Source organism: Heteronotia binoei, chromosome 4 (assembly GCF_032191835.1).
Source record: "Heteronotia binoei isolate CCM8104 ecotype False Entrance Well chromosome 4, APGP_CSIRO_Hbin_v1, whole genome shotgun sequence".
NCBI lineage: Eukaryota > Metazoa > Chordata > Lepidosauria > Squamata > Gekkonidae > Heteronotia > Heteronotia binoei.
The window spans coordinates 138,169,085-138,192,472 of NC_083226.1; the positions used below are offsets into that span (position 1 = coordinate 138,169,085).

The 23,388-nt window shown below is 42.6% G+C and overlaps 1 protein-coding gene across 1 annotated transcript in view; it reads right to left on the bottom strand.

Moving 5' to 3' along the window:
- The window catches only part of AP3B1 (adaptor related protein complex 3 subunit beta 1), a 364,644-nt gene extending 342,559 nt beyond the window's left edge, over positions 1-22,085 (bottom strand). The window contains exon 1 of the mRNA XM_060235861.1: positions 20,801-22,085. Coding sequence (XP_060091844.1) covers positions 20,801-20,931 — 131 coding nt within the window. The 5' untranslated portion in view covers positions 20,932-22,085. The remainder of the gene's footprint in view (positions 1-20,800) is intronic.
- Between the last annotated feature and the right edge of the window lie 1,303 nt (positions 22,086-23,388).

Genomic DNA, 23,388 nt, shown 5'->3' on the forward strand with positions numbered 1-23,388 from the left:
GCTTCCACTGAAAGTTCCAGATGTAAAAAGAGTACTGCCTTCTGTTCTTAATCTTTCTGATTTGGAGTGGGGGGTCAGGGAGAAGGTAAACTTAAGGTATCTTGGTCACTGGGAAGTTAAAGCATCGACTGATTCAGATGGGTGAAGAAATATCTGGTGGAACACCGGTTCACTTGATGTTTGTATGGCAAGACAAACAGGACTACTAAAGGAAAACCAAAGTGGAACATGATCGTCTGGGTCAGACTTTTCAGGAACCATTCCCTCCTTGGAGGATCTGTCTGCTGAGCTGACCTGCTTGGATATTCTTCAATCCTGAATCTGCTCCTCTCTGCCCTACAATAGGGTCATGACAGTCTCCCAGTGGAGGGATGAGGATCTAGATTCTCCTAATTGTTGTGGTAAGTTTGGCAGATACATGACCATTCTGAGTAGAACATGTCAACCAAATATCTGTGAGCTGAGGAAGATAAGGTCAGGTACCTGACCAAAGCTCAGGAAGTTGATAAGAAAGGATTTTTTCACTCCTTGACCACAAACCATATTGGTGTGTCCTCTAGCACTGTCCCCAACTGGTCAGAGTACAGTCAATGAAGAACACTGAAGGAATTAAAGGAAGTACATAAAGGCAATTATGGGGGAAAATATGCAAGTTTGAATAAAGTTGACTAAGAAAAATCTAGAGTTTAAGAGTTAGATAAAGGCAAGGCCTGATCTAAGCTGCTCTCCCTGTAGAGGCAGGAAAAGAACTGAAGGGAGTGGCTCCCACAGGCAAGAGACAGGAAGTTGAAAAAAAATGTTCCTGTCTCCCTGACTGGATGGCGGAAAATACCCATCAAGATGTTCTCTGCTTCAGAGGGAGAATAAAATTTTGTGCCACTAGACTCAAAATTTGTTCTAATAGTTAACATGTGATGGAAAAAGGAAGTCATAATTCTACACAAACACGAACATACATATACAAGGAAGTTTGGAGAAGGAGGAGGAAGAGGAAGAATTGCAGATTTATACCCCGCCCTTCTCCCTTAATCAGAGTGTCTTACTATCTCCTATTATCTTCTCCCCCCACAAAGACACCCTGTGAGGTGGGTGTGGCTGAGAGAGCTCTTACAGCAGCTGCCCTTTCAAGGACAACCTCTGCCAGAGCTATGGCAGATCCTCCAAGGAGGGAATGGTTTCTGAGAAGTCTGACCCAGATGATCGTGTTCCACTTTGGTCTTGCTTTAATAGTAGAGCTATGGCTAACCCAAGGCCATTCCAGCAGGTGCAAGTGGAGAAGTGGGGAATCAAACCCGGTTCTCCCAGATAAGAGTCTGCACACTTAACCACTACACCAGCAGTTATCTGCTAATATACTCCTAACATAAGAGAATACTAAAGTACATCTGTCCTCCACTTCTTAACCCTGCTGTGTATAAGGCACAGCATGTCATTTGAGTCAGCAAGCAATTATTGTTCACACACTGACAGCTTAGAGGAGGTATGAATCTCATCTGAACAAGACAAAAAAAAGAAAGAAATTACAGTGGTGGACTGGAATTGCAACTGTCCACTCTGCCTACCAGTAGACCTTGTATCACCTCTACGTACAGGCACTAATGTACTGGCAGCTGGCTGCAGCAATTGTATACAACCTATGCATGTGGATGCCACTACACAGAGTGAAGCCATGTGCTTCTTACTCAGTTCTTTCAAATTAAGCAAGCATGTTGTTCAAGCCTATGTTGACTAGAATCCATGCTTGCATCAAACCTCCAGGTACTGTACTAGATATGCGCAAGTCTAAGATGAAGCCTCTGTAATGAACCACACCCCCAACTCATCACAGTTAAGCATTTCTTCCTTTGTCTTCAGTGTATTAATACTGCACCACACTCAGATTACATCACGTAGATTTATGAGCTCAAATTCATTAAAGATTTATTTTACAGGATTCGCTATCCAAACTATTCATCTTTTCTGGCTCATATGCCTAATGAAACTGGCATACCACTATAGCAGGAGGCACAGTGCCACTTTAACAGATGGCCTTGGCTGCAAACATGCCAATGCACCAGTATATGCATCAAGTTTAAATATTAGGATTAGACTACTCTACCAGAAATTCACCCATTCAATTATACACTTTTCCTGACTTTTAAATAGGATATGCTCAGTCAACACTGAATTAATTGAACAATTCTAAAAACACCTTGCATAGCAGCTGATGCAAGTTTTTCTATTAGTCTGAAGTAGTCTCCTGCACAGAAAACTCAAGAACCAGTACTGTAAGGAAATTACCACCTTTGATCAGTTTTCAGTAAAGGAACCATTTGCAAATCTCAGAAAAGACAATCTGTATCCCAGCAACATGAATCTACCCTACGGACAAAAGAAACAAAAAAGGCTCCAATAAATTACAAACACATTTTGTTTGGCAGAAACCTAGTTTAAAGATACAAACTAGTGAAGCTGAACATTATTCCTGTAAATTTTTCCATCTGTTAAAATGTTCATACATTCTGCATTGCCATGGGCATATCTATTTTCCATATGTGTCATCTCCAAATTTTGACATTTGGTTAAATATTTCATTAACAGTTTTATTGATGCTAATGTGCAGTTTCCCAAAGTAAACCACATTAAAGTTTTTATGAAATGCAGACATGTAAACTCTAAGCCTCTAAATACTGCAGAACTGGTTTGTTTGAAATGAAGACAGCCATCTGCTAGTTTCAGCAATAGTTGGGAGCAATAGTGTTGAAGCACATGAAAACTAACTGTATTGTACTTACAATACTTAATTTTTTTTAAAGGCAAACAAGATTTATCTAGAAAATGTCAAAATACTATACAGATTTCTTACAACCAGTTAATCCTTAGCCCAATCTGAACCACAAGTGTAGTTCTTGATCAGATAACTGACGCCATTAAGCCTTGATTTAGTGAATGTCTACCAACAGAACTGTCATTAAACCAATTTTCTGTTCTATCAAGACATATGAGCTATTACTTTCTCCTCATGTCACTCTACCCACAGGTGAACAAGACCTGATACTCACCCTGTGTTTTTGATATGGCTGAATTTGTTTCAGCAATCAAAGTAACAATGCATACTGATTATACTGATTATATACTGATTTGATTATATTCTTCAGCTAAAGTCAAAGTTCCAGCAACAGATAAGATCTGTATGGGTACCCTCTAACTTCCATTGTAATTTAATTTAGAATGAACTTTCCCCATTTATCCTCAAGGAGGATAAATGAAACGGTTTAACTTTGTGAAATAATATAACAAAATAGCTTTAATGGGACTCTCACTTTCACTACTTTAAGAACAGAACAGACCTAGAATTTATCAAGAACAGAACAGATCTAGAAATTCTCCAGTTTCTTTTGTCAAAATATACATTAATATGCAACTTCTATTAATTAAAAATGAGCTACAAGTTTTGTTAATTCAAAAATAGTAAAATCAGCATACATTAATGGTAACATCAGAATTTAACTTCATCTTGTAGCAATTTCCAACAGCACTGCACAGAACAGCACTCAGTGTAGAAGATGCCTCCGTCACTGGTGTTATGCAACGCCAGGTCCATTAACAATAAGACCGCTGTCCTGCGAGAATTTTTGGCTGAGCAGGACATGGACCTGGCTTGCGTGACCGAGACCTGGGTGCGTGAGGAGGAGATGGTAGCTCTCTCCCAGACCGTTCCCCCGGGATACTCGGTCTTCCACCAGTCACGGACTAGCGGGCGGGGGGGAGGGGTGGCACTTCTCATACGAGAGGCTTACTCCTTTAGGGCTCTTCCGGCCCCAGAGATTCCAGGCATAGAATGTGTCGGCCTGATGTGGGATGTTGGGGAGGGGTTGGCGATCTGGCTAGTGTACCGACCGCCTAATGCACCGGCCAGCGCCTTACCGTCCCTGGTGGAGGCCGCGGCGGGCTGGGCGTTGGAGCACCCAAGGCTTTTGGTCTTGGGTGACTTCAATGTCCATGCTGACGACGCGGCCTCCAGCCAGGCGACGGACCTGGTGTCATCCATGGCGACACTAGGACTCTCCCAGGTTATTACAACGCCCACTCATCAGGCGGGACACATGTTGGACCTGGTCTTTGCGGCCGGAATATCAGTGACTGATATTGCAATGGAAGCAGTGCCATGGTCAGATCACTTTGCCCTTAAGGCTCGTATGGGGGTGTCACCCAAAACCTGTTTAGGCAGAGAGCGAATTTTAGCTCACCCGCGGAGCCTGATGGACCCAGAACGGTTCCTAACGGATCTTCGGGACACCTGGCCTACTGGCGACTCCCTGGATGATCTGGTAGAGTCCTGGAACGATGGGCTCGCCAGGGCCATTGAGGAGGTCGCACCCAAGCGCCCTCTGCGTCCCCGCTTGAAGCCGTCGCCCTGGTTCAACCAGGAGCTACGACAACAAAAGCGAGGACTCAGACGACTGGAGAGGCAATGGCGGCGTACTCGAGACGAAGTGACTCGAACATCTTATAGAGAGAATTTAAAAGCCTACGAGATGGCAATCAAAGCCTCAAAGAAAGCGTTCTTTGGGGCTAAGATTGCGTCCGCAACTTTGCGCCCGGCACAATTGTTCGATATAATTAGAGGACTTACAATGCTGCCGCAAGGCAGACTAAATTCTATTGAATTGGAAATAGGCTGTGAGGCTTTTGCGAAATTTTTTGTGGACAAAATCGCGTCACTCCGCCCCGACCCCCCTGCCAACTTTGAGACAGTTAGCGAAATCGAGGCCCCGAGCCTGTCTTCGGATTATGGCTTCGACCCCCTCAGCCTGGAGGAAGTTGACAGGATTCTCTTATCTGCTCGCCCAACTACTTGTAAATTGGATCCTTGCCCTTCCTGGCTTATTAAATCCTGCCATGGTGACCTTAGAAATCTTATACGGGATATCATAAACAGATCCCTGACGGAAGGGCATTTTCCAACGCCGCTCAAAGAGGCAGTGGTCCGTCCCCTCTTAAAGAAACCATCTTTAGATCCGGCCCAATTGGCACACTATCGGCCGGTCTCAAATTTGCCCTTTCTGGGCTAACTTATTGAGAGGGCAGTGGCGATGCAGCTACAGACTTTCCTGGAGGACGCTTCCGTCCTTGACCCATTTCAGTCCGGCTTTCGCCCAGGACACGGGACGGAGACGATGCTGGTCACCCTAGTAGTTGACCTTCAACGGCATCGGGGCGGCTCGGCGGTGCTGATGCTGTTAGACCTGTCGGCTGCGTTCGACACGGTCGACCATCGGCTACTGAAGGGCCGCCTCGCCGACGCAGGGATTCAGGGGTTGGCCTTACAGTGGCTCTCCTCTTTCCTGGAAGGTCGGGGACAAAGGGTCGCAGTTGGGGGGGAGCTGTCCCAGAGGTCCACACTCGACTGTGGTGTACCCCAAGGGGCAGTCCTCTCCCCGATGTTATTTAACGTCTATATGCGGCCTCTTGCCCAGATTGCCCGAAGGCATGGGCTAGGGTGTCACCAGTACACTGATGACACCCAGCTCTACCTACTGATGGACGGCCAGCCGACCCACGCCCCGGAAAATCTAGATCGGGCATTACATGCCGTGGCTGAGTGGCTCAGACTGAGCGGGCTGAAGCTTAATCCCGCAAAGACAGAGGTCCTTTGCCTGGGTCGCCGCGGCCCGGGAAGGGGAATCCCCCTACCAGCCTTTGACGGTGTGCCGCTGGTAGCGGCGGACAGGGTCAAGAGCTTGGGGGTGTTATTGGAGCCGTCCTTAAAGATGGAGGCTCAGATAGCAGCCGCTGCCAAGTCCGTGTTTTTTCACCTTAGGCGGGCAAGGCAGTTGGCCCCCTTCCTGGAGCGCGACGACCTAGCAACAGTGATCCATGCTACGGTCACCTCGAGGTTGGACTACTGTAATGCCCTCTAAATGAGGCTGCCCCTGTCACGAACTCGGAAATTGCAGCTGGTGCAGAACGCCGCGGCCCGGCTGTTACTGGGTCTCCCAAAGTGGGGACACATTCAGCCGGGTCTCCGGACCCTGCACTGGCTTCCAGTGATATACCGAGTCCGGTACAAGGTGCTGGTTATCACCTTTAAAGCCCCATATGGCTTGGGACCTGTCTACCTGAAGGACCGTCTTTCCCCGCATGTACCCCAGAGAGTACTGAGGTCGGGAACACAAAATCTCCTTACTGTCCCTGGGCCGAAAGAAGCCCGGTTGAAATCCACCAGAGAAAGGGCTTTCTCTGTTATGACCCCTACATGGTGGAATCAGTTGCCGGAAGAGGTGAGGGCCCTGCGGGACCTTGTTCAGTTCCGCAGGGCCTGTAAGACGACCCTCTTCCGGCTAGCCCATACCTAGCTTGAGAATTTAACACAACTTGCCAGATTTCTTTTTTATGTATATTCTGAATATTTATTAATACCTATGGTTTTATCTGTTTTAAATCGTCATTCCCCTATATGTTTAAATATTGTTAATTTTATGTGGGATCTATTGTTGGAAGCTGCCCTGAGCCACTCGTGGGAAGGGCGGGATATAAATTCTAAATAAATAAAAATAAATAAATGATGATGATGATATGGGATTCATACCACGCCTTATACTCTGAATCTCAGAGACTCAGAGCAGCTTACAATCTCCTTTATCTTCTCCCCCCACAACAGACACCCTGTGAGGTGAGTGGGGCTGAGAGAGCTCTCACAGCAGCTGCCCTTTCAAGGACAACCTCTGCCAGAGCTATGGCTAACCCAAGGCTATTCCAGCAGGTGCAAGTGGAAGAGTGGAGAGAAGAGTCTGCGCACTTAACCACTACACCAAACTGTCCAATGCATGTGGGAAGTAAAAAACAGATGTTACTACCATCACACAAATCATTTTGAAATTAATTTTCAAAAAAAACCCACATCAATTATTTATTTATTTACCTTCTATTTATATCCCTCCCATTCCAAAAGTGGACTCAGGGTGGCTAACAGTCATAGTAAAACTAACAATCTCAGTTACAAATATAAAACGATAAAACAAACAATTAACTATTTAAAACAAGATATTAGGTGCTATACAGAATCTTGAAGCATAGGCAGATCAGACTACATTAGATCTTCTGTTTATTTGTCAGTGGTTCCTCTTAAATTATGTTTTAATCACCCTGTTATTGTGTGAGTGGGAGGAATCTAGAAGATCCATTTCAAATATAGAATTGGATTTTTCCCCCACTGTTCATTTGTCTCTGATTTTCAGGTTTAGTGTACCTTAGTTGATATACTGCCCTGATCTGGATAGCCACCCAAGCAAGCCCAATCTCATCCGATCTTGGAAGATAAGCAGGAATAAAATAGAAAGGGTTGAAAGGGACCCCCAAAGTCATCTAGTCCAATCCACACACACTTCCCCCCCCCCAACAACATAATTCCTAATGACCCCTGCTCCATGCCCAGAAGACGGCAAAAACCTCCAGAACCTATTGCCAATATGGTCTGGGAGGAAAAACTGACTTACCCCAAAGTTACCATTTTCCCTGAGTGTGTAAGAAGGGGCCACAAGAACTAAGCACTGATGCAACCCTTCCTGCCCTCTTCCTCATGATCTGTCTAATTCACAGAATGAGGGCAGCCTTGTCACCCACATGCAGTCTCTTGATGCAATAAACAGATTGTACAAGAATGCCCAAAATGCCATGATGGAATATGAAAGGACACTATCAGACACACAGAAAGATAGCTCATACTTAGGGTTGCCAATTCTAGATTGAGAAATACCTAGAAATTGGGGGGGGGGTGTCTGAGGAGGAAAAGATGTCAAAGAGTCAGGATCTCAGTGTGGCAGAATGCCATAGCATCCACCCTCCAAAGCAGCCATTTCCTCCAGGGGAAGTGATATCCGTCACCTGGAGATCAGTTCTAATTCCAGGATACTGCCAGGCCCCACCTGGAGACTGGCAAACTTCTATTAAACCCTATTAAAAGAAAAAAACTGTACTGGTTACTACAAATGATGTAATCTCTTGAGACTGTAGTATAAACAAAAACATTTAGAATGAAATCCTGCCATTCCATTTAATTCACAGATAAATTCCATTAAAGTCAAATTAATTTGTGGGTAATTGTGCAGGACTGTAACTGGCTCACCATTTAAAACAAGCAAAGGCTTTATGGACTATTACTGGAATAAGGAAACAAAGACATAAGAAGAAAGCAATCTCATAATGCATAGTCAGTTCCTCTTCTTTAAACATTATAAATGCTCTTTCTTCCAGAGATTATGTCAGTGTAAAATCAGTAGTACTCTGAATCTTTTATCAAATTGCAGGAAGCATCTCAGAGTCCACTTAAAATAAATTGTCAATGTTCTTTTAGCTATAATAACCAAATCAGCAGCACAAGACTACATACGAGCATTTTTACTTGGATCTCCAATACAACTCATATTTCTATACCATGACTATCACTACGTAATTTTAAAAAATAAAATAGCTAACACTGGCAATCTACTGAGTAAACCAGACATTTTAGAAGAAAAAACTTCACTTCAAGCAGCAACTCTTAGAACATTACAAATTGCAATTACATGTTTTGTTGAATATGAAGAGAGGAAAAGTCAAGAATCCTGAAAGTTATGCAATTGCTTAGTAACAGTACTTCCAAATTTACAGAATGTAATGAAATTTTATTTGGCAATTACATGCCAATTTAAACACGACTGCAAATACAGATTACAGAACAACTGAATTCTAATTCTAGATAGAATTGCCTCCTGCTTCAAAGTTCTGTAAATTCTTTGACAGGACTCCACCCATGAGATTTGCTGACTCAGAATAGTATTTTTGCTACCTTCTAGCCTATACTACTTTGTCACCTCCAAGATATACCACCAAATTAATTAGTAACTCTGTTCATATCAACTCTAATCAGGCGGTGGACATGGTGTCATCCATGGCGACACTAGGACTCTCTCAATTTTTTACAACACCCATTCATCAGGCTGGACACATGCTGGATTTGATCTTTGCGGGAGTCTTAGTGGACCAGATCACTGCAGAAGCAGTGCCATGGTCGGACCACTATGCCCTGAAAGCTCGTATGGATGTGCCACCCCAAACCTGCATATTTTAGCTCGCCCGCAGAACCTGATGGACCCAGTGCAGTTCCAGATGGCCCTGCGGGACCCCTGGCCCCCTGGCAATTCTCTAGATGACCTGGTTGAGACCTGGCAAGACCGGCTCACCATGGCCATCAATGCAATCACTCCACGGTGCCATGAGCCCTCGTTCTAACCTGACCCCGTGGTATAACCCGTAGCTGCAGCTGATGAAACAAAGGCTCACACGGCTAGAGAGGCAGTGGCGGCATACTCGAGACGAAGCAACCAGAACATCTTACAGAGAGTATATGAGGTCCTATGAGATGGCAGTCAAAGCCATGAAGAAAGATTACTTCGCAGCTAAGAATGCATCTGCGAATTCGTGCCTGGCACAATTATTTAGTATTATTTGGAATCTCACAACTCTGCCACAAGGCAGACCAAACTGTAGGGAATTGGATATCGGCTGTGAGGCTTTTGCGACTTTTTTCACAGATAAGATCTCGTCGCTCCGCGACGACCTTCTGCCACTGTTGAAACAGTAAGTGAACTTGTAAGCAACTTGTAATAGTAAGTGATCCGTACCTCTTTTCCGGATCAGCTTTGGATCATTTTACAACACTCAGCCTGGAGGAAGTCGACAGAATTCTCTCTACTGTGCGCCCAACAACATGTGATCTGGACCCTTGCCCATCCTGGCTGATTAAAGCTTGCCGGTTGGAACTACGATATCCTATATGGGATATCGTAAATAGATCCCTCTCTGAGGGGCTCTTTCCAGGGCCCCTCAAAGAGGCAGTAGTCCGCCCACTCCTGATAGTGGTCCTGGAGTACAGGCAGACTTGCCATTCATCAGTAGATAGAGCTGGGTGTCATCAGCATACTGATGGCAACCCAACCCATACACCCATGGAACACTACAACCCACACAACAACCCAACCCAACCCATGGCACACTATCGGCCGGTCTCGAATTTGCCCTTTCTGAGCAAAATTATTGAGAGGGCTGTAGCGCTACAGTTACAGAGTTTTCTGTAGAACGCTTTCGTCCTGGACCCCCATCAATCCGGCTTTCGCCCAGGTCATGGGGTGGAGACAGTACTGGTCGCCCTGGTGGGTGATCTCCAGCGGCATCTGGACTGAGGCGGCTCAGCGATTCTGATGCTGTTGGACCTGTCAGCTGCGTTCGACATGGTTGACCATCAGTTGCTGATTCACCGCCTTGCTGACGCAGGGATTCAGGGGTTGGCCTTACAATGGCTCTCCTCTTTTCTCCATGGTCGAGGACAAAGGGTGGCGATTGGGGGACAGACATCCCAGAGACATCCACTTAACCATGGTGTGCCTCAGGGGGCGGTGCTCTCCCCGATGCTGTTTAACATCTATATGCGCCCCTTTGCCCAGATTGCCAGGAAGTATAGGTTGGGTTGCCATCAGTATGCTGACAACACCCAGCTCTATCTACTGATGGATAGCCGGTCTGCCTGTACCCCAGAAAATCTGGATCTGGCGCTGAGTCGACTGACGCTGAATCCAACAAAGACAGGTCCTTTGCCTGAGTCGCAGCAGCCTGGGAAGGGAATCCCCCTACCAGCTTTTGATGGTGCGCCACTTGTAGTGGCACCCAAGGTCAGAAGCTTGGGGGTGGTACTAGAACCTTCATTGACAATGGAGGCCCAGAGAGCAGCCACTGCCAAATCCGCCTTTTTCCACCTTAGGCGGGCAAGGCAGTTGGTCCCTTTCCTTGACCATGGTGACTGTGATCTGGCAACTGTGATCCACGCTACGGTCACCTTGAGATTGGACTCCTGTAATGCCCTCTACATGGGGCTGCCCTTGTTTCAAATTCGGAGACTGCAGCTGGTGCAGAATGCAGCGGCTAGGCTGTTATGGGGGCTCCCCATGGGGGAGCACATACAGTTTGGGCTGCAGGAACTGCACTGGCTGCCAATAATGTACTGGACTTGCTACAAGGTGCTGGTTATTATCTTTAAAGCCCTATATGGCCGAGGACCTGTCTACCTTAGGGACCGTCTCTTCCCATATGTTCCCCAGAGGGTACTCAGATCAGAGACACGGAACCTGTTATCGATCCATGGGCTGAGGGAGGCAAGACTGAAGATCACTCAGGAAAGAGCCTTCTCTATAGCGGCTCCCCATTGGTGGAACCAACTGCCAGAAGAAGCAAGAGCCTTGTGAGACCTTGTTCAGTTCTGCAAGGCTTGCAAGACAGCTTTATTTCAACTTGCTTTTGATGGATAGCCACATATGAAGGTACTCAAGAAGACTGAAATTACTGGAATGCATTATTATTATTATTATTATTATTATTATTATTAGCACCAAACTGTTTTAAAAATGTTTTGTTTTATTGTAAAATTTTAATTAATGTTTAACCTGTAAATGTTTTTACTGTTGTGAGCCGCCCTGAGACTGCTTCAGTGGGGAGGGCGGGATATAAATCCAATAAAATAAAAAAAATAAAAAATAAATATGTTACAGATGCAATAAAATCTATATTGATAAAATCAATAAAATGGAGATTTTGAAATCATAAAGAAAAAATAAGTGTTTCCTACATTTTCAGGGAGAAACAAAAATTGAGGCAATGGGATCAAAATTGTGCAATATTTACTTTTTATAAAAAGCATTCTATATTTTTATGTATAAACTTGCACTGCTTGGTTTGTCTACAAAATTTTAATGCAGTGATAGTCACTTGGTGGCTCACTAACATGGTGGCTCTTTTGAGCACTGTTTCACGATATGGCTCCTGAAATATGGGGCAGGGTAAGTGGGCAAGCTCTTGGCCAGTAGGGCTTGTGGTGGACTGGTGATTCCCACCTTGAAACAGCTATGGCCAGACAAACAGGTAAACTGTGAGTCATCCTTGAGATGCAGTCCTCATGCCAGGGCTGGAAGTAAATGTAGCTCTTTGGTTGATGGTAACTGCTAATGTCTCTGCTCACGACCTGAGTTTGATCCTGGAGGAAGCTGGGTTCAGGTAGCTGGCTCAAGGTTGACTCAGTCTTCCATCCTTCCGAAGTCAGTAAAATAAGTACCCAGCTTGCTGGGGGGGGGGGAAGTGTAGGTGACTGGGGAAGGCAATGGCAAACCAGCCCGTAAAAAAGTCTGCCATGAAAACATTGTGATGCAATATCACCCCAGAGTCAGAGATGACTGGTGCTTGCCCAGGGGACTACCTTTACCCTTTAAAAAAACCTGCAAATGTGACTTAACAAACAAAGTAATGGAAGCTGTAAAAGGTAAGAAGGACTCCTTTAAGCGGTGGAAAACCAGTCCAAGTGAGATTAGTAAAAGGGAACACAGGCTGTGGCAAATCAAATGCAAGACTGTGATCAGGCAGGCAAAAAGGGACTATGAGGAGCATATTGCAAAAAACATAAAGACCAACAATAAAACTTTCTTCAAATATATTAGAAGTAGGAAACCAGCCGGGGAGGCAGTGGGGCCCTTGGATGACCATGGGGTAAAAGGATTACTGAAGGAGGATAGGGAAATGGCTGAAAAGCTAAATGAATTTTTTGCCTCCGTCTTCACTGTAGAAGACGAGAACTTTTTGCCCGCCCCAGAACCACTAATTTTGGAAGGGGTGTTGAAAGACCTGAGTCAGATTGAGGTGACAAATGAGGAGGTCCTACAACTGATAGACAAATTAAAAACTAATAAGTCACCGGGTCCGGATGGCATACATCCGAGAGTTCTGAAGGAACTCAAAGTTGAACTTGTGGATCTTCTAACAAAAATCTGTAATCTTTCATTGAAATCTGCCTCCATTCCTGAGGACTGGAAGGTAGCAAATGTCACCCCCATCTTTAAAAAAGGTTCCAGAGGAGATCCGGGAAACTACAGGCCAGTCAGTCTGACTTCAATACCGGGAAAGTTGGTAGAAACCATTATCAAGGACAGAATGAGTAGGCACATTGATGAACACGGGTTATTGAGGAAGACTCAGCATGGGTTCTGCAAGGGAAAATCTTGCCTCACTAACCTGTTGCATTTCTTTGAGGGGGTGAACAAACATGTGGACAAAGGAGACCCGATAGATGTTGTTTACCTTGACTTCCAGAAAGCTTTTGATAAAGTTCCTCATCAAAGGCTCCTTAGAAAGCTTGAGAATCATGGAGTAAAAGGACAGGTCCTCTTGTGGATCAAAAACTGGCTGAGTGATAGGAAGCAGAGAGTGAGTATAAATGGGCAGTCTTCGCAGTGGAGGACGGTAAGCAGTGGGGTGCCGCAGGGCTCGGTACTGGGTCCCATGCTTTTTAACTTGTTCATAAATGATTTAGAGTTCGGAGTGAGCAGTGAAGTGGCCAAGTTTGCGGATGACACTAAGTTGTTCAGGGTGGTGAGAACCAGAGAGGATTGTGAGGAACTCCAAAGGGATCTGTTGAGGCTGGGTGAGTGGGCGTCAACGTGGCAGATGCAGTTCAATGTGGCCAAGTGCAAAGTAATGCACATTGGGGCTAAGAATCCCAGCTACAAATACAAGTTGATGGGGTGTGAACTGGCAGAGACTGATCAAGAGAGAGATCTTGGGGTCATGATAGATAACTCACTGAAAGTGTCAAGACAGTGTGCGTTTGCAATAAAAAAGGCCAATGCCATGCTGGGAATTATTAGGAAGGGAATTGAAAACAAATCAGCCAGTATCATAATGCCCCTGTATAAATCGATGGTGCGGTCTCATTTGGAGTACTGTGTGCAGTTCTGGTCGCCGCACCTCAAAAAGGATATTATAGCTTTAGAGAAGGTGCAGAGAAGGGCAACTAGAATGATTAAAGGGCTGGAGCACTTTCCCTATGAAGAAAGGTTGAAACGCTTGGGACTCTTTAGCTTGGAGAAACGTCGACTGCGGGGTGACATGATAGAGGTTTACAAGATAATGCATGGAATGGAGAAAGTAGAGAAAGAAGTACTTTTCTCCCTTTCTCACAATACAAGAACTCGTGGGCATTCGATGAAATTGCTGAGCAGACAGGTTAAGACGGATAAAAGGAAGTACTTCTTCACCCAAAGGGTGATTAACATGTGGAATTCACTGCCACAGGAGGTGGTGGCGGCCACAAGTATAGCCACCTTCAAGAGGGGTTTAGATAAAAATATGGAGCACAGGTCCATCAGTGGCTATTAGCCACAGTGTATGGAGCACAGGTCCATCAGTGGCTATTAGCCACAGTGTATGTGTGTATATAACATTTTTTGCCACTGTGTGACACAGAGTGTTGGACTCGATGGGCCGTTGGCCTGATCCAACATGGCTTCTCTTATGTTCTTATGACTCTCCCCAAGCTGAGGAGTGAGTACAACGATTTTAAAGTATAGTTTCAATTCAAACAATAATTATACATGTACCCAGTGTTAGAGAAGAAGTTGTACCCCAAATGTAAGTAAACATCTTCATTTATTTGCTGAAAAAAATAGGGGAAAATAAAACTTAAACAGAAATTATCAGTACTACAGTAAAGAGAAGTTTTTATTTAAACATAGCAGCATGATTCCAAACATCAGCAGACTTTGTAAAATGAGACTTTTCCGCCTTCCCTTCTGCTACAGTCCACTGACTCACCTGAAATTTAGTTCCTGGATAACAGAGACTCTCAGGGGACAAAGTGGAACACAGGAATTTCTGTAAATTGTTGCCCTATCTTCTGCAAATAGAAATGCCATCTCACTGGAGGAACTGTATGGCTGGCCATATGCCAGTGTCATCTGCATTTAAGCCAATATTATTCAAAACAATACAGACACCTACAATAACCATTTACCAGAGAAAACATTGGGTTAATGTAAACACAAGCAATGATCTCTTTCAAACTGCTGCCAATTCTCAGGCTTTTTTTTCGGGGGGGGGGGGGATACAGCAATGTTTGTTCCCAAGCTAACACATCACAGCATTTTTCTAGTAGCAAATCTGGATGTTAAGTTAAACTTCTGAAACTCAATCTACTCATTAAAGCATTGTTATTATACAACATCACAGTACCTATAGACAAAACTAGCCACAGAAAATCCATATCATATGCATATCTTGAAAAATACCAGTCAATGTTATTTTTCTGATCAGAATCAGTTCTGAAAAATCAATAACTTTTTCTAAATCTTCATAGATTTTAGAACACTGAACTTCAAAATGAGATAAAACAAGCTTCTTGACTCTTTTCATATGATTATGCGCATATACACATATATATTCATATGTTATACACATGGCTTTTTTGTAGAAAATGTCCAGCAGATGGTCATTTGCATGTTAGGCCACAACTCCTGACATCACCACAGTTTTGTACAAATTTTTTTTTGTAGAAAAACCCCAGCAGGGACTCATTTGCATATTAGGCAACATCCCCGGATGCCAAGCCAGCTGGAACTGCATTCCTGTGTGTTCCTGCTCAAAAAAAGCCCTGTATACACGAGATACAGACCAGACTCTTTCACATGTGCAAAACATGGAGGAACCTGAAGCAGACAAAGGGATTTGAGAAAAGTACAATATACAGGAATTGTAATTATTCAATAATATAGACTAACAGTTATTACATTCTATCAAGAAGTATTTTAAAGAGTACAGACGTTACAAGGGACATTGAAAACTTCACCTTAAAAGGCACTTCAATCATTACTCTACAATTTGAAAAATTACCTAAGATTTTTTTCATTCCTTCCCCCATCCAACACTTTAAATTCTTCCCTAGTCCTCAGGTGGAAAATGCCCTCTCCCAGTCCATTTTGACTGGGTTTTTCCCATGACTTTATAGCTCTTTTACAAAAGACCAAGACCTATCTTTAAAAAAAAAAATGTTAAGTTTTTATTAAAAGAATGAATAACAAATAACAGAAAACTTTCCCCGGTGCCAATTTTGAGTGGTTAAGAGTTTCCTACCAGATTCTGCCAGTTAGATGAAATTAACGAAGTTAAGCATTAATGAACTCCACCAACCAAAGTTAAGTATTAATAAAGGAAAGCAGTAAAGCACAGCCAATATTCCTCATACCTCTGAGCTACTGTCATCAGCAGGCCTGTGTCCCAGAGTGAATTTGGCCATTTAAAAAATTACTGTAACTACAGCCAACTAATTCACTCAAGATATGAAAATGGAGGACTAGAGGTAACTACATGACAAACATCAAGTATAATCAAAATCAGAAAAGCAAAAGCAATTACACCACAGTGAAGGACACAGCTTTTGGTGGGAAGGCATAAGCATGCTTAAGTTACATCCTTAGAGGTTAACACACAGCTAGACCTGACTGAGAATAAAAGACAGAAGAGCTACCAACATTCCAGTCTTATCTATAACAGAAACATAACTTGCAATATGATTTACTGCATTTCTACTATGTTTCTAAGCAACAACAGAAGCAGGGAGTTCTTTGAGCCCTATCTGGATTTATCTGGTCAAGGCACATGCAAAGTAGAATTTGTTTCTGCGTCATAAATCCTGACCAATGGACTGCTGCCAGCCTGGCAAGATGTATCAGTAGTGTGTAGCTGGCTCTCACAATGAAATTATGCTGGATGTTGCAGCCAATTCGTATGTGTATATGCTAACATGTACTAATATGTCATCAAGGGTATATAAACTGTGACCGTTTTGAAAGTAGAGCAGCTTGGTAGTACTTGGCACTGGTCTCAGTTAATTGCAATAAACTTTTCCTTCCTCCTTCACCTGCTTCAGTTGTATATCTTTTATTTGCCAAGGACATTAGAGCCCCAGAGAGCACTATGATCAAATTCATTAAATATGTTAAAGATCCCCAGGCTAAAGGATGCCCGTCTGACTACTACAAGGGCAAGAGCTTTTTCTGTGGCTACGCCAGCCCTTTGGAATGCCCTCTCTGAAAAGACCAGGGCCCTGCGGGATTTGCCACAATTCCACAGGGCCTGCAAGACATATCTGTTCAGGCAGGCTTTCAGCAACTAATTGGAGGTGCTCTTAACATCTACAGGGGTGCGCAGTATCCACCATCCACCACAGTATTAACATAAATGGTTCTGAACAAGACAGAACGCCATCTGAAATTGTATTTAAAATTGTTTTAATATTTTAATAATGTTTTATTTTAATAATTTAAATTTTTATCAAATCGTTGACTGTTGCTAGCCGCCCTGAGACCGACAGGGCCTCGAGGGCGGGATATAAATATAATAAAATAAATAAATAAATTCAGATTTGCAGATTTGTACAACAGAAACATACTGTAGGAGACAGGATTCAGTAAAGAAAACCATGTGAGCAACCAACAGTGCAACCCTAAACAGTGCTATACCCTTCTAAACCCATTGACAGAACTGGATTTTAAAGGGTGCAATGTTAGTGAAATTCACTAATCTGGTTTTAAATGCAGGTTTAAAAGTCCATGAACTTCCTTACTCTATGAACAGGCCTAAAATTCCACTTTTGTCAAATCTGGTGTTGACAAATCAACTGTAAAAAATATGAGACACTGCTATAGTATCACTACAGTATAGATGCCATATAGTTCAAATAAATCATATGTAAGCAAGTCCTACTAAGGTATAAACACTAAGGAAGATTTGAAGTTCAACTTGAAAAATCATTAAAGCCTGTTATTTGTTTTTCTTCTGGTTATGTTACAAATGATCTTGGAAGAAATATATTGAAACTTCAAAGTCTCCTTGAACTTCATTAAACTCACATGGAAATTTTAAGCCTGCTTTACTTTTCAAAAATTAATATTTTCTCTGCTGGTTATTTAACATTTACACAATGTGTACATCTAACAGTAAATTATGGACTAGTGCTACATGAACAAGCAAGCCTTGGGGAATCTTCAGGTTCATGAACTCTACCCTACAGCCTGGCAGCCAGATAATTAGATATTTACATGTATTGTCCGCATCAAGCTTATATAAGTATTTACAGTTAGGCTTCTCCTTTCATCCATTTTGGAATATGGACAATCAATCAAAAAGTTCATTCACCCAATACAGGAAATCTTGGGGAGTAAGTCGTAGTGTCCCATTCCTGTTTCACATCATTTTTCAAGAGCCAGTCAACCTTTCAGCATTATTAACAATATATGTCTATACAACACTTATGCATACAAATCCTTTACCTTAAAAAAAAGGCTGTGACAACCTTGACCTATGTTGATAACATGACTAAAGTTAATATAGCATATAACACACACAACTGCTTTACTGCAATTTAGTTTAAATATATTCCAACATAGACTTTGAAATCCTATTGTGGCCCCACGCACTTTAAAATCACATTCCAGTTATCAGGGGTCATTTTGTAAAAAAATTGGTGGTGGAGCTCATCCAGGGATTGTTATGCAGCTGTGCCTACTATTCAATGGACAGGGTGGGGAGGAGGAGAAAGAACCGTCAGAAAGCTTCAAGAGCTGTGCTCCTGTGAGCTCCTGCTGAATTCAAGGCCTGCCAGTCACATATCTGTAAACTACTGTAAGATTTTAATACTGCAGAAACTCCCTGAAAACAAATTACAGCAACAGAATAATGCAATACATACCACACGTCGCAAGACTAAAACTAGCCATGACAGAGGGATTCACATTCCTACAGATCCTACCCATCCACATGTACATAAGTCAGATTTTTATTTTTAAAAGCAAAAAACAGAGAGTGTGAGTGAGGTGAACTGAAAGCCTGCCCATCACTTCTCCTAGCTGTGCTCTAGTGCTTCCAGCAATTTTCTTCTTTCTACTAGACTTCTAGTATCACCCAGTGCTCTGTTTTTCACCCACCCTCTGCTTCAGATCAGAATAGGTGGACAAGTGCACAAATACACAAGGATCCACTCCTCCCCCCCATGACTGTATCTATTTTTGGACACTTTATTTAACACACATAACAGATCAAAGACTCCTGCATATGAAATCCAAGAACCAACTCAGCTGGGATCTTTCTCTTAAGGTAACAATATAAATACATAATACTCATAAGCAACATTTAACATTAGTACTTTCTTCTATAGCATTCATGCGTTTGACTAAACTCCATATTGGAGTGAGAAACCTAAAAGGTTAATATACAATTAAAGGGCCGAACATTAAAAACAAAGTGTGAAAAAGTCATAAATCAACATACATGTATTTATTGTTGAAAGCTAAAACCATTTAAGGGCCCATCATAAGCCTCTATCCTATGTAAAATCATAAAATCTCAATGGGAGCCCACTCAACTTGACCTGACGCGTTTCGACCTAAATTGGTCTTCTTCAGAGGTCAGAAAGGTAAGTACACATATTGGCTCATAATACAGGACAGAATAAAACAACAGAACAATGCTGGACCACAAGGAAATTTAGTGAAGTGACAAAGGCTTAGAGATATTCTTGATGCCTCTTGTTCTATAGCATTATGTCTTAATGCATACCTACAGCATTCAGTGTTTTTTTTGTATGCCACGTGGTCCAGAATTATCAAGTAAAGTCAGAGCCTATGTGCCAAGAGTTGTGTGAACTCCATATTGACCATAAATTTTGTTCACTTGTGCCATCCATACAATACAAAATATACTCAATTTAATCATTTACACTGAAATATTCAAAATTAATTTTGAATTATCTAACAATGCAGATATCTAACACACAAACAGAACATGAATTTAGGGGGAGGTATTTGTGAGTTTCCTGCATTGTGCAGAGGGTTGGACTAGATGACCCTGGAGGTCCCTTCCAACTCTATGATTCTATGAAAAAATGTTAAGTAATAACCAGGAGAATCAACTACTGCAAGCATGAATTTTATAAACAAGTCCACGGAAAGGAACAGAAAAGTAAATACATGTCAGCATCTACGTGCCCTTTATAATCCCCTTCCCAGTAAAGACAATAATAATACAATGCAGTGCATGAGCAGGAAGAACCAATAATAACAAATGCCCTTCTTCGACAAACAGAAATCAGACTCAGAATACAAACGACAGTTCATTCAGTCTCTCCATGGTGGCCAAACCAAAACAGAGTTAGAATTTTAAAAAACCAACCCTCACACACACCGTTTCACCAACCCAGCAAGTCCCGTCACAGTCTCTTGGGTATCTGCCTGTGTGAAGTGCCGTCAAATTGTAGCTGAGTTATGGCGACTCCATAGCGTTTTCAAGACAAGAAACGTTTAGAGTCAGTTTGCCACTGCCTTCCTCTACTCATCTCAGTTCCTCAGGGGAGCTAACAGGGCGATCCTGTGCACGTTTACTTGACAGTAAGACACACTAAATTTGGTGGTGGGACTTGCAGCCTAAAAAAATCAAACTGATCAGAGGGGCCATGAGAGTAGTTCTCTCTTCATTCACTCTCAATGGCCACTTCATTTCTTTCCACAGCAGTTCTTCCCGTTTCAGAGCACTTCTGTCTCACAAACAACTCCTTCCCCCCCCCCCCCACCCACTCCCACCTTTTAAACGGACTGGCTAAGAAGTGATCAACAAAGGACCATCAACTTCCGTTCCAAAATTTCTCTGATTAGTAGGAAAAATCCATATATCACATTGACGCCTATTTAAATTGAAGGTACATTCCACAAATAACTCCGGTGGAAACTGTATAACAGGACCGGGGGGTGGGGGGGAGAACGAAAGTTCAACTGGTGTTTTCTAGCCTCTGCAGAGAAAGCAGCAGCTGCACCTCCCGTCGTCAGATAGGCAGAGAAAGTCCTTGGAAAAGCTCCACCTCGAGGGTCAACCTGTGTCACGCGCACACGTACCCCTCCCTTCGCCGCACCGTACTTACTTTTTGGTGTCGCTGCTGAAAAGACCAAAGGCCGCCGGGATGGAGGGGGCTGTAGTGGGCACCGCCTCCTGACCCACCTCGGGCTGCAGGTCCCCGACCTGCTCATTGTAACCGATGTTGTTGGTTGACATGCCGCTACTTTCGCGTTCCCGTCGCCGCCGTTCGCCTGAAGCGTGACTCGCCCGCCCTCCCACGGCTCTCTCACAATCCGGCCGGTTCCCGGAAGAAGGCGCCTAACGGCAAACAGCGGGGAGAACACTGGTCACGTGACGAGTGACTGAAAGGGGCGGGGCAGAGCCAACTTTTCGTGGCCGGCGTTTCCGAGCCGCAGTCGCCAGGGTTCTTCCCAGCTCTCTGCCTCTCAACCTTGTCCGAATGTTTCGGCCCGAAGTCACGAGGCCGCCTCGCAGCCGCTGGCGCGCGGAACCTCAGTTGAGTGAGGCTGTCTCCAGTAGGACGGCGGTTACAACTGATAGGCACCGCTGAGGGGTGCCACGTATGCAAAGCCAAACCCTTCCTGTCTGATGCACAAAAAACACGTTTTTCTCATACCGCTCTTCCAGAAATAAATCCTGAAATGATGCCGTCGTGCGTGCTCTCTCGAGGCTTCCCATTACGCTATGTGGGGCAAAGTGGGCCATAAACTTTTGAAGGAGAACGGCGCTTCTCTTTTTTGGGATGACCAAGGCAAGTTCAGATCCCATCTCCCTGCCCCCCACACAAGTGAATTCAGTTCTGAACAAGCAAAGTGCTGCATTTGAGGACAACGTGGCCATTGAAAAGTGCTCGCAAACCAGCTTTTCCAGGAAAAGATACTGACCTATCACTGTAGTATAGTATCTTATATTCTAATAGCAAAGTCAGCCAAATATCCGAATGCTTGATTCTCTGGAGCAAAGGGCAAGACAGATCATTCTACAAACCTGAAAAAAGGTTCAAGGTTTGCAGGGGGGAAAATGTGAAATCTAAAACAAAATTCACTTTTTTTTTCTTGAATCTTGAATTCATCTATGAAGAAATGGGAAAATATCTGGAACACCATTTAAAAGATTTACCTCCAAGCACAGAAAAACACTAAATCAAGTGATAACAATACAAGAAATCAACACTTTAGAAAGTTCAAAAAAGATAAAAGTTCCTGGGTCTGATGGCTTGACAGCAACATATTACAAATGTTTTGACATATTATCAATACCTCTCCAAAAAACAATGTATGAAATACAGGAGAAAAACTGGATATGGAATTTATTCTGGATATAAATTTAATAAAAATAAGACCAAGAAGAAGAAATACAGAATGTATTGTTACAAAAAAAACCCCAAATAAAATACTTGGGCATTTATATAACAGGACAAAGTGAAAAATTATATAAAGACAACTATCAAACAGCCTGGGTAAGTATCACCGAAGATTTCTGGCTGGCAGAATCACTTCTGTTAAAATAAACATACTACGAAAAGTGTCCTTTTTGTTCCAAATACTATCAAGTTATATAGATGAAAAGGTTCTTTTAAAATGGTAGAAAACAAACAATTTTATATGGAATGGGAGAAACCTATAAAAAGATTTAAAATATTACAATATAAGAAAAAAGGGGAGGCTTGGCAGTACCAAATATTAAATTATACTGCCAAGCAGCTGCACTGATTTGGATTTCAGATTGGATCATAAATCCAAACAGGAGAAGCATCAAATTGGAAATAGCTGATCCCAAAGAACGAATCCATAATTATTTATGCATAACATAATCCATATTTATTGGATTATAACATAACATTATAACATAATCCATAATTACTTCTAGATGAAGAAATCATTAAAAATGATTCAAATAAAAGATGGCAGTCATATTCTGAGGGATGGTTTCAATGTAAAAATAGAATAAGTCCACCTACCTCGCCATTGAAATCTCCCAAATGAAGCCTATTGTGATAGTAACACGAGAAAGAAAACTGACCATATAACCTATGACCATATGATGAGACTAGAGAAGTCCAAAATGAAGGGAAGAACATCCAGTGGCTGATATATTATTAAACGGTATCCAATTATAAAGAACAAATAGCAAAAGAAGGTCAGTTAAGAGAGAAAATGGCTTTTGAACAGTCTCAGGAGACTTAAAACATTTATTAGCAAAAATTTATAAACTGCTACAATAAGAAATAGAAACAGAGCAAGTGAAAGACTGTATGATTATATAGATGAAGAATTTTGGAGTAAATATTTCTATGAGCCATTTGGGAAACTTATGGACTAAATAAATTAAACTTACTGAATCTTAAATATTAAGGGAGAGTTGGTATAATTTTTTTTTTCAGATGGTGCATAATGCCCAAAGAAATAACAGAAAAAATAAAAATAAAAAATTGTTATAATTAGAAGTATCAGAGCCCAGATGCAACATTTTATCATATGTGGTGGTGAAGTAAGAAAGCAAAACAATATTGTATAAAGATCCATGAAGAAATTTAAAAGAAACTAAAACTTAAGTTTGTGATGGATCCTAAAAACATGTTATTAAATATTTTACCAAGTAATATTACAAGAATACATAGTGAATTATTCAAATATATGGTAACAGTGGCAA